Source organism: Mustelus asterias, unplaced genomic scaffold (assembly GCF_964213995.1).
Source record: "Mustelus asterias unplaced genomic scaffold, sMusAst1.hap1.1 HAP1_SCAFFOLD_462, whole genome shotgun sequence".
Lineage (NCBI taxonomy): Eukaryota > Metazoa > Chordata > Chondrichthyes > Carcharhiniformes > Triakidae > Mustelus > Mustelus asterias.
Genome location: NW_027590415.1, coordinates 265,920 through 278,026, shown reverse-complemented (window position 1 = coordinate 278,026; position 12,107 = coordinate 265,920). Strand labels below are relative to the sequence as shown.

General features: G+C 44.5%; 1 protein-coding gene and 3 non-coding genes across 4 annotated transcripts; 2 read left to right on the top strand and 2 right to left on the bottom strand.

Annotated features, from left to right (window-relative positions):
• The first annotated feature begins 1,776 nt into the window (after positions 1 to 1,776).
• On the top strand, positions 1,777 to 1,861 carry trnap-ugg (transfer RNA proline (anticodon UGG)). Its single transcript is given in 2 exon segments — positions 1,777 to 1,812; positions 1,826 to 1,861. It is a non-coding gene; the product is annotated as a tRNA-Pro (tRNA).
• Positions 1,862 to 5,230: 3,369 nt separating this feature from the next.
• trnar-ucg (transfer RNA arginine (anticodon UCG)) lies at positions 5,231 to 5,323 on the bottom strand. Its single transcript has 2 exons — positions 5,287 to 5,323; positions 5,231 to 5,266 (listed from the first exon to the last, which is right to left on the bottom strand). It is a non-coding gene; the product is annotated as a tRNA-Arg (tRNA).
• A 4,067-nt stretch (positions 5,324 to 9,390) lies between these two features.
• trnag-ucc (transfer RNA glycine (anticodon UCC)) lies at positions 9,391 to 9,462 on the bottom strand. Its single transcript has one exon. It is a non-coding gene; the product is annotated as a tRNA-Gly (tRNA).
• Positions 9,463 to 11,390: 1,928 nt separating this feature from the next.
• Positions 11,391 to 11,780, top strand: LOC144486775 (histone H2B-like). Its single transcript, XM_078204810.1, has one exon. It carries the CDS (start codon positions 11,400 to 11,402, stop codon positions 11,778 to 11,780), a length of 381 nt encoding a protein of 126 aa, XP_078060936.1. The 5' UTR covers positions 11,391 to 11,399.
• The last annotated feature ends 327 nt before the right edge of the window (positions 11,781 to 12,107 follow it).

Here is a 12,107-nt window from a genome sequence, read left to right as displayed (position 1 = left end):
GGGGAGTGTGCAGTGGGAGCTGGGTGTCGTCGTGCACCATTCACTGAAGGTAAGCATGCAGGTGCAGCAGGCGGCAAAGAAGGCAAATGGTATGTTGGCATTCATTGCGAGAGGTTGCCAGTGCAGAAGCAGGAATATGTTGTTGCAATTATACAGGGCCTTGGTGAGCCCACACCTAGAATATTGTGTGCACTTTTGGTCTCCTTTTCTGAGGAAGGATGTTCTTGGACTCGAGGGAGTGCAGTGAAGGCTTACCAGGTTGATTCCAGGGATGGCAGGGCAGATGTATGAGGGGAGATAGACTCGGTTAGGATTGCTTTCGCCCGAGTTCAGACGAATGAGGTGGGATCTCATAGAGACTTATAAAATTCGAAAAGGGCTGGACGGGATAGATGCAGGTCGAATTTCTCCGATGGTTGGAGAGTCCAGAAACAGGGCTCACAGTCTGAGGATTCAGGGTAGACCATTTAGGACGGAGGTGAGAAGACATTCCTTCACCCAAAGAGTAGTGCGCCTGTGGAATTCATTACCACAGGAAGTAGTTGATGCCAAAATATTGAATGCATTCAAGAGGCGGCTAGATATAGCACCTGGGCGAATGGGATCAGAGGTTATGGGAAAAAGCGGGATGAGGCTATTGATTTGGAGGTTTAGCCATGATCGTAATGAATGGCAGAGCAGGTTCGAAGGGCCAAATGGCTTCCTCCTGCTCCTTTCTTCTATGTTTCTATGAAGCCCCCAAAGCGAGAATCACACCACGAGACCAACGAGCCGGTCACATGCAAGGAGCTGAGCCAATCAATATATGTTCCGCTCAAAGCAGACTAGCTGTCTTTGCAGACCATGAGAGAGTAATAGAAAATTGAAGGCAACACAGCAGATTCACAGGGAAATGTGATTCTCTTTGTCTTACACCCTGAGTATTGAACACAATTTCAATGTTGGGATTGTAGTTCCTCTCAGCGAAAGGGACTCCAATCACATCAGTTCAGAGATTGTCGTGAAGAGCCGACAAGAAACAAAATGTGGAAAAGCACAGCTACGTGTGTTCAAATGCAGAGAAGCAATGTATGGAACGTTCCATGGATTGTTGATGAGAGTGCATTATGCACCACCCGTGCAGAATACAATCGATAATCAGACCATCGCCAAAACCATTCGACCATCTCGTCGACTACACAGAAACTTGTCAACCGTCTCCTTCCATTTGATTTTCTATCCATGAAGAGCTGGGGAAGAAGGTCTCCCTCACCAGCGCTCCTGGATGACCAGCCAGATGGAACATGCTGGAAATGTAGCTGCTGCAAATAGAATACATTTTCTTTCCATCAGGTCAGGGAATTATGGGAATGGAGCAGTGTGAAATATTCCCAGACCATGTCCCACATGTTTCTCCTCAGCATGAAAACTCACCGCGGAAAGACTGAAACAGACACTCATTTGATCACATCATGCTTCGCATCACTCATACTTTAACCATGAGGCTACTGATGAAGTCAGGATGACTTCGAATTTCTACTAAAACTCACTGACTGGCAGAATGATATTACACACAGGACTGGTGATTCACAACCACAGGCCGACTTGGCGAGTGGTGAAAACAGATATCACTGCTTCTGACCTTCACCAGAACAGACAGTGAAATGAAACATTGTTCATTAACATCTCTGATGCGTTGAGAAAAGATAGTCGATAAACAATTGCGTTGTGAAAAGATATATGCTAAACTTTGGGATACATTGAAAAGTTGTTTTCAGTGTTTGGGTTACTGCGGGTGGCTCGTTGGTCTAGGGGTATGATTCTCGCTTTGGGCGCAGCATGAAGATGCGAGAGGTCTCGGGTTCAAATCCCGGACGAGCCCCGAAAAGTTTTTTTTAAAGATAATTCTTTGCAATGAAGACGGCGACAATGAGCGAATGCCGAAGCAATGTTGAGCTCCCGTGAACACATTGCAGAGAAAATATCTCTGCAGACTCGAAAAACAACCATACAGTCTGACAGATCTGGGAATCCCACCGTCTGATTTTATTTTTTCCATGTATTAGTTTAATTCCGGTGCTCTGAGTGAACCGCGAATACGGGTGCGTTTCAGCAGTCCTGTTGAGGGGAAATTTACAATCAGGCGACGGACACATGAACAGAGGAAATAAGGGCAGAAGAAGGCCATTCGGCCCCACAAGACTGCCCCGCCATTCAGTAAGATCATGGCTGATCTGTTTATGTTTCGATTTCCACATTTCCATCTGTCCCCGACAACCTTCGATTCTGTTGCCAAATAGGAATCATCTCCCTCCGGCTTAAAAATATTCAATATCCCCGCCTCCACCGCCTTCTGAGGCAGAGTTCCAAAGTCGCGCAACGCTCCGAGAGAACAGACTTCGTCGTCCGAAAAGAGGAAGCTCAGTTTTCTTTAAGTGCCCGTTGTTCTGCATTCACTCACGTGAAGATACATCATTTCCACGTGCAATTGTGAAGGCCATTCAAGATCTGATGTGCTTTGAACAAGGTACCTCCGACTCGGAGTATCCCCGTTGCAAAGATGCCCTAACAGAGGAAATTCTTTCCTCTTCGCAATCTGGTAAATCTCCTCTGCATTGTCGAACTATTCAAGTTATCAAACTGGTAATCTCTTCTGGACCGTTTGCAACGCATTTACATCCTTCATTAGATATGGATACCAAAACTTCAGACAATATTCGAGATACTTCACTAATGACCGAAACAACTGAAGCATAACAATATTTTCTTACATGGTTAAATGCTTGTAACAAAGCAAACATTCCATTTACCTTTTTTGTTACTTGTTATTCTCGCATACTAAATATTTGTGATTCGTACACTAGAACAACGAGATCCCTTTGCATCTGGGGAAGTTTGTAGCCCTTCTAGAATTCAGTAATAATCTGATTTTGTTCTCTTCCTGCCAAAGTGAATAACTTCACATTTTATTCCAGTTGCCAGGTTTCTACACATGCACAAAACCTGTCTATAACTATCTCCAAGCTCCTTACGTCCTCTCCTCTCCACAAGTTACTTGACGACATATATTGTGGCTTCTGCAAATTTTGCTGCCGTGCTTTCAGCTGTGGGCTGCGATAGCTGAGCTTCTATGGAGATGACAACTCCCAGACACAAAGTGTCCGATTATTTTTTCCTGCGCTGTAACTATTCTGTGTGTATGGATGTGAAAACCATTCTGTGTCCCTTGGTGTGTGATGCAGGAATTGAGAGTGGAATTCATTGTTTATCTGTCAGGCTCTGTGGGTGTATATGAGTGGAAAATTTTAACAATACTAATGTTGGACGTGGTTTTTTATGATAGGTATTTTGTAATAAGCAATTGTAATCGTTGCCTGTCACTCGATTCAAGGATGACATCCATTCAGGGCCGTGAGTTTCTGCTATGGGTCTTCATGTGAGTGAACAGGCCCATTCTCGGTCCACAGAGCTTTCTTCTCTGTTACTTTCTTCTCTGCCGCCATTTTGCCTCATAAAAGTATGCTGCAGATTGGCGGATATGTTTCGCCCTTTTTCAAGCTCCTCCCAGTCATCGGCATGAATGTTACCTCGCTTCAATCTGGAGGATGTCGGGGAAGAATTTTAGAAGGGGAAGGTTGTTAAGAAGGCATATGGTGTCTTGGCGTTTATTGGTAGGGGGATTGAATTTAGGAGTCGTAGCGTTATGTTGCAACTGTACACAACTCTGGTGCGGCCGCACTTGGAGTACTGTGTGCAGTTCTGGTCCCCACATTACAGGAAGGATGTGGAGGCTTTGGAGAGGGTGCAGAGGAGGTTTACCAGGATGTTGCCTGGTATGGAGGGGAGATCCTATGAGGAGAGGCTGAGGGATTTGGGATTGTTTTCGCTGGAAAGGCGGCGGCTAAGAGGGGATCTTATTGAAACATATAAGATGATTAGAGGTTTAGATAGGGTGGATAGTGATAGCCTTTTTCCTCTGATGGAGAAATCCAGCACGAGGGGGCATGGCTTTAAATTGAGGGGGGGTAGTTATAGAACCGATGTCAGGGGTAGGTTCTTTACCCAGAGGGTGGTGAGGGATTGGAATGCCCTGCCAGCATCAGTAGTAAATGCGCCTAGTTTGGGGGCGTTTAAGAGATCCGTAGATAGGTTCATGGACGAAAAGAAATTGGTTTAGGTTGGAGGGTCACAGTTTTTTTTTAACTGGTCGGTGCAACATCGTGGGCCGAAGGGCCTGTTCTGCGCTGTAATGTTCTATGTTCTATGTTCTAATTACTTTTGGAATTTCCCTCACACTCTTAGGATGCGCTGATACACTGGTCGGATGTACATCATTGCCCTAAAACTACCAACCATCAATGGCATATATGAGTGAGATACATTCTTATCTGCCCTTCCCTGGTCCTATTTGATCGAAATGATTTTTTTTCCAAATGTTTCCCTAATTTAAATCCCAGAATCAGGCCATTCCTCAGCCTTGTTATTAGAGGAGAAGAAGGGTCCAGTTTCTCAGTCCGTTACCAGGCCATTCTCTTTCCACTCAATTCTTCTTCTTTTTATGGGCTGTTGGTGTCGCCTGCAGGACCAGCATTTGTTGCCCTTCCCTAATTCCCCTTCAACTGAGAATGGCTTGTTTGACCATTTCACAGGTCGAGTAAGAGTCACCCTCTTACTCTGGGTCTGGAGTCACATGTAGGCCAGACCAGTTAAGGAGGCCAGACTTATTTATCTGTAGTGCATCGGTGAATCCGATTATATTTTACAACAATCGACCGTAGTTTCAAGGCCGCCATTACTGAGACCAGCTTTCAATTCCAGATTGATTAAATAGTGATTTTAAATTTCATCAGCTGCCGTGGTGGGATTTACTCCGTGTCCCCAAAGATTAGTGCCAGCCTCTGGATTACCAGCCCCATCACCTTTCATCCCTGTAAGCAGAAACAGTTCACTCAGCTCATTACTAAACCTCTTCCTGAGGACATTAGATTTTCCTCCACAGAATTTTATGAAACCATTTGCTGCAAAGCCTGTTGCTCCATTCGGGAGCATCAATAATTTATTAAGATCACACAAAAAATATTGATTTCTTGGGAGGAGAATAAAATAAAGAGAGGAGAAAATTTGATGAACAGAACAAGGAGGAAATGCATTCAGAGAAAGCGCCCTGCAGTGTGTGCAAGACAATGCAGAGCTTTCAGCTGAAGAAGGAAATCTCGGTTTGCCGTCAGTTCTACCAGATTTCTGCATAAAACGACCGCGACAGGACTCGAACCTGCAATCTTCTGATATCATCAGCGCACAGAACTACCGAAGTCAGACGCCTTATCCATTAGGCCACGCGGTCAACACATGCCATGCCGTCTCAAATATTAGCTCCATGTGAATAACTGCCGTGATTGTATTTATTTTCAGTTGCGTTTTTGGATGCTTCTCTGATTCCCAGATGCCAAAAAATTGAAGGGGAATCCCCAGAGTTTGTAAACGGCCGGAAACTAAAGTCTATTTCTATCATTCTTGGCTGCCTGTTTGTGTGGAGTTTGCCCGTTCTCCCCATGTCTGCGTGGGTTTCCTTCGGGTGCTCCGGTATCCTCTCATCTCCAACGATGTGCAGATTAGGTGGATTGACCAGGAAAAATTGACCCTTATTTTCAGGGGGATAAGCAGCGTAATTACGTGGGGTTACAGGGAGAGATTCTCTGTCGGAGAGTCGGTGCAGAATGTCTGGGCCGAATGGCCTCCTTCCGCACTGTCGGGATCCTATGCCTCCTCCACATCCTGTCTAAAATCTTTAATACCTGTCCCTGAATACTCCTGCTCGCAGCTAATGCAGCAACTTCCCCCTGTGTGCCTTAGTTCAATATGTTATAGTATTTTACACCTCTCGTACAGCACCACTCAATCCCGTTTGCTGCAAAGAGAGAAACTCCGAATTATCCAGCATTACCTTGTCGGTATAATCCCTCATCGCTGGATCCAAAACAGTAAATCTCGTTTCCCCCCTCATAAGGACCCTCACGCACTTTCTAAGCTGTGCTTACCGCGTCTGGGTGCAATCCAAAAACAGCTGCAGTTGATCAGAACTTCATAAAGATTGAGCATAACTTCCCTGCTTTTATACTCAGTGCCTCGACTTACGAAGCCAAAGATCCAATCCGCCTTCCTGACGACTCTTTCCATCAAAGGTCTCTTTGAACCTCAGGTCCCCGTCAGCCTGCACACAGTCGAGAACTGGACCATTCAGTTTCTATTGCCTCTCCCCATCTCTTCTGTCAAAATGCAGTACTGTTCCTGAGTGTGGTATTAATACTGTGTCTCTGGTACAATATCACTGAGAGCTGAGGCTGCAGCTTTTGTTTCTCCAAGATACTCTTTCTGGAAAAAGCCGGAATTTACAAGGATTTTTGTAATTGAGACATTGTCTGGCCGTCTGTGTCTCACTGCCCGAACTCACTCTGTCTCTGTCTATCCCTCCACGCCCTCTCATCAACTTTATATGAAGGGGGGAATTTGTGGGTTAGTAACTGAGTGCGCACAATCTGTATATTCATCTGACCAAATAGAATTCAGCTTGTGAACAAGATCATAATTTCAACCAGTTCTGGGTTCACCCAGGCACAGCTCTAATTGGCTGCAGCCCCCTGAATCTGGGGAACAGACACTGTGAGCATCGCCGGCCTCAGCGGTTTTAACAGTTACTGACCTGTGAAACTCCAACTAATGCCCGAGAATCCACAGCACAGAGCGAGGAGACGAAGTCCTGGGGCTGTCAATCTGAGACAGAGTTTGACCTGTCAATGTGCAGAGGTGAACATTGTGCCAGCGAGAGTGTGTTAAAGGGGCGGCTGGGTTAGACAAATGTTCGTGTTTGTGTGTCCGCACTCAGCTCCGGATTCTCCAGCCCTTCTTGTGTCAAATCGAAAGATTCTCTTGTCATTAGATCGTGCTGCTGTCCTGCTCAGACCTGAAGAGAGAAGTTAAGCGAAAGTTTTGGTCGATTTCAAGGTTTCAGTCGACAAACGAACTCTGAGTCAGCGCTCGACTGAGAGACCGCGATCAATTCAGCAAAGAGACGTGTTGAAATGGAAATTGCTGCCCTGAATTCAGATGGAAATTTCTCAACGGGAAATTTTCAGATTTCAGTAATAGAAGTAGGACAGTCTGAGAATCTGGAGTGTCCCATTTTAATTGCAGTGGGAGAGTTTGTGAGGAGAGTGAAACACAGAGAGACTGGAGGAGCCGGGAGCTGACAACAGCTTGTCTCTGCTCCGTCTGCTCTCTGCCTTTAAGCTGCTCTGTGCCGCCACCGCTAGTTTCATTTCGGATCCAGGTCTGACTCTCACAGACATTTTCCAGACATTCTTGGATATAATTTTGTCGGTCTGGGACATATTGTACCAGAAATATATCTTGTGCGTAAACAATACAACAACCGCTTTCTAAATGAGTTGCCCAGCTCGGTTCAATGTGTCAGAAATTATTGGACGATTTTAAAGCAACATCGATTTGGATGCAGAATTCTCTCATCTCTGAATATATTCCATCACTTTATCGCTTGTGTTTGGAGTCCGGGGCAAAGTGACCACTTAATCCAAAGACATTTTGAAATTAATTCAAACATGAAATTTCCTGATGTCTTCTGAATATCTATAATCCTCCTTTACTAACGTTCAGATATGATTATAATTCCCGATATTCGACATGTTCCTTCCATTCCCAAGCTATTTTAAGCAGGAATACTTAACGCCCAGTAGTGAACAGCTTGTAGCATTTTTTGAATGAACATGATATTTTATCATCTAAGCAGCACTTTGATATTCTCATTCATTCAATGTATTCTGATGAAGTGTATTTCCTACGCCGTGTGTGTCATTACATAAGAATGTTACTCTGAAATGAGACGTAGTTTTGTCCTTGTGTCCTGATTGTGCTCTTTTTCTTTCTTCCTACGTCATGATTTTTCTCATGGAAGGGAGTTACAGCACAGACGCCATTCGGCCCATCTTGTCGATGCCAGCATAGTTCCCGATCATTATTGAAAAATACCACAGCAAATTACAACTCAATATCATGGGCTGCCCTGGAGAAGCCAATTAAACATTTCTCGTCTCAGTCACTGCGCGCACGGCTTGAACCTGCGCGTGGAAACGAGGGTTTCGAGTCGAACGCCTTAACCACTCAGCCACCGTGGCTGCCTATCTCTCAAAGTGATGTAATCGTCTCAGCAATGTTCATCTTAACTTCGTAAGAAGTCTCACAACACCAGTTTTAGTCCAACAGGTTTATTTGGCAGCAAAGGCCACTCGCTGGAGTCACATGATGAAGGAGCAGCGCTCCGAAAGCTCGTGGCTCTTGCTACCAAATAAACCTGTTGGACTTTAACCTGGTGTTGTGAGACTTCTTACTGTGTTTACCCCAGTCCAACGCCGGCATCTCCACATCATCTTAACTTCGTCAGGCACCAGGATTGTGTAGAGAACAGTGTGAGCTGAAATATGTTCCTCTTTTATTTGGTGTCCTATTCTTTGACTGAGAATTTATTTATTAGTTCAGACTTGTTCTTGTATTTCAATATTGTTTTCAGTATAAACAAATTGAAACCGATTTCTCCGTCCGAAAAAAATAAAATTAAAACGGGAAGTCCTTTTTATTTCGTTGCCGCCTATTGTTCTGTTCGAACTTTAGTATATCCACATGTTTTGAAACGCAAGAGATGGTGGATACGGTCCGAAGTAAATTATCAAGGTGATGGCCGAGAAGCGCACTCGAGCCAACTGCTTGGAATGCAGCTATGCTCACCACTATCGCACCATCTCTCGCTGTTTCATTAATTGTTATTTTCATTAGTTATAATTACGGAACTACCTTAGTTGCCGAATTCATCGGACACCAGGTGTATCGTAATGCAGTTTGTAGACTGAAATTGTTTACTCTCGTTTTTTGGACAGTTTAATATTGTACCTTTCTGGGGACTCAATTATTGGTTTTGAGGCCTGGTCTTTCACTTAAACAAAGTTTCCCAATGAAAGCAAATTTAGATTCCAAGTCAAGCGCCTGAACCACTCGGCCATCGCAGCTCCTTATTGGCCAGTCGATGCAACCACCGCAGTTCATATTGGCTTCATCAGGATTATTGAGATCACAGTCAGGGAGGTCAACCGTGCTCGGTTCCCTTTGTTTTATATATTTATCTCTGACTGAGAATTCATTTATTAGATCAGAGACTTGTTCATCTATTTCAGTATTTGCTTTCAGTATAAAGAAACTGAAGCCGAATTTTCCGTCCGGAAAAATGAAATGCAAACGTGAAGTCCATTTTATGACATTGCCGTCAAATGCTGCGTTCTCGCTGTTTTTGTCCACATGTTTTGAAACGCAAGAGACCGTGGATAAGATTCTAAAAAAAATGATGAATGCGATGGCTGGGAATCGAACCCGGGTCAACTGCTTGGAAGGCAGTTATGCTCACCACTATATCACCACCGCTTGCTCTGCTGATGTGCCCCTTATTTTCATTAGATATAATTACGCAACTTCCTGAATTGCTGATTTCATCAGATACCAGGTGTGTCCATAGCACAGTTCATAAACTGAACTTGGCTTGTCTCCTTTTTCTGGACAGTTGAACTTACCTTTTTTTACTGTTGTTCCTGACTGAGAACTCATTGATTAGTTTTGAGATCTGTTCTTCCATTGAAACAAAGTTTACACTGAAAGCAAATTGAAGCTGGATTTTCCGTTCGTAACTCATTGATAATAAGAATATTCAGTGAATTTCATTTTAGGAGTGACCCTCTGTTGTTCTTACCTGCGATAGCTAATTAAATAAGTCACCACTGTGATGGTCAGGAACTGACTCTTGGTCAAATGCACGCACAGTCACCACTACACCACCATCGCTCACCTAACTCTGACACTCCCCGTGCATTTACGGAACGAATACACAAGCAACGAGGTGGCATAGAAATCAGAGATTAGAGAATCCTATAAACGACATTCCATTTCTGGGAGTTTTATATTTTCCGTAGATCGGGGTGTGCAGCATCGCTCAATCAGAAAATAGATCTCTGGAACATGGAATTTGGTTAATATCATTTTTTGCAATCATTTTAATTGGTAAGAATCATGTTGTTCTTCTTTCACTCCAATCCAAAAAGGTTCCGAATGAATGGCTGCCTTGTTGCACAACACGCGTTCAGCGAGGAGATGGCAGCAGTGAACAATAATTTGGATTTGCTGTTTGTGTCAAGACATCGGGAACAGGAATGGAGTTGCTGCTGCCCGCGGAGCTGGCCAACCAAGAGGCACAGATACTGACCAACTGTACCCGCTCCAAATAGATTCACGAAATTAATGAACAAACGGAAAACAAGCGCAACTGATCTTTTAAGGAGCTACGACAGTCTCTGAAAGCATTATATTAACAACTCTTCAAGAATCAATTTGCTGTAACTACTTCAATATGAACCGTTTCAATGTCAGCCTTATTCATGGCCAGTTCACAAACAGGCATTGACTGGTTAGAAGTTTTAACGTTATCAGAGAACAGTTATCAATATTCTCAGAGAAGTGAAACAGCCGCCCAAACTTCATAGAATCCCGACAGTACTGAAGAAGGCCAATCGGCCCATCGAGCCTGTGCCAACAACAATCCCATGCAGGCCCCATCCCCGTAACCTCACGTATTTAACATGCTAACGCTCCTGACCCGAAGGGGCTATTTTACATGACCATTGCACCTAACCCGGCACTAGTTTTCATGGCGGAACAGCCGATTCTGGAAAGAAAATACCTGCCACTAGGACCGCAAATGAAGCTGGCGTCTGCTTTGGAGCTTCTGAAACCACATGTTCTCATGCTGGCAAACTCCTGCCCAAAGCTTGTGTCCTGATTTAAATCGATTGCCAGCTCGAGTTTCTTCTTTGGATGAAGAATATGGAATGGTGCTGGACTATTCACCCCTCAAACCTGTGGAACTCTTAGTCTTACCTTCACCTTGGTCCGTGAACTTCAAAATAAGTGTTCAGTTTACCCTCAATCAGTCAATGCGGAGGCAGAGATTTAAATGTAATAACAATAAAGATGGAATTTAAAAAATTTCGGCAGAGATTTTACAGCTTTCCCCGTGTAGTCAGAATGGCCGAGCTGTCTAAGGCCCTGCGTTCGGGTAGCAGTCTCCACTCGAGGTATGGGTTCAAATTCTGCCCCTGATGTTGGTTTTTCCTTCTCGAGGCGCATCCAAACCCAATAAATCTCTCACATGGCAGCACAAGGACAGCAGATGCAGAGAAACAACGACCACCTCTAAGTTCCATTCCGTGACGCACATCATCCTGACTTGAAAATATATCGCCGTTCCGATGGTTCGCAATCGTGGAAACCCCTCCCAAAGGGGCTTGCTTTATTTCTGCGTGAAATTGAAGATGGCTGATGAGAAGAAACAAACATCGAAACCAGTTCCCAAGAAGGAAGCGAAGAAAGTGGTGAAGAAACCGGTAGCAAAGGGCGGGAAGAAGCGGCGAATGTCCAGGAAGGAGAGTTACTCCATCTACATCTACAAAGTGATGAAGCAGGTTCACCCCGACACGGGCATCTCCTCCAAGGCCATGAGCATCATGAACTCGTTCGTGAACGATATTTTCGAGCGCATCGCGGATGAGGCTTCCCGCTTGGCCCATTACAACAAGCGCAGCACCATTAGCTCCCGGGAGATCCAGACCGCCGAGCGCCTGCTGCTGCCCGGGGAACTGACCAAGCACGTCGTGTCGGAAGGGACAAAGGCGGTGACCAAGTACACCAATTAAAACTCCCCAATGGACTGAAAAGAACCCCAAACACAACGGCTCTTTTAAGAGCCACGCACAATCTCTGTGAAAAAAGCTGTTCCATCTTTTCCCTTATTAAGTTAATGAGAGATCTATTTCTGGAGAATAGGGATTTGTCCCGTTACAGAATGCTGTGAATGGGACTTCAGACCCGCCCCTCACACACACTTTCACATTGATGGGACAATCAAACTGAACTGAGAGTGGATTATTAAACTCAGTCTGGGATTTGTGAGGGGCAATGAGGAGAAACACAATATTAGGAAGCCATTACTTAAATTTAATAATACCTATATTGAGAGCTTT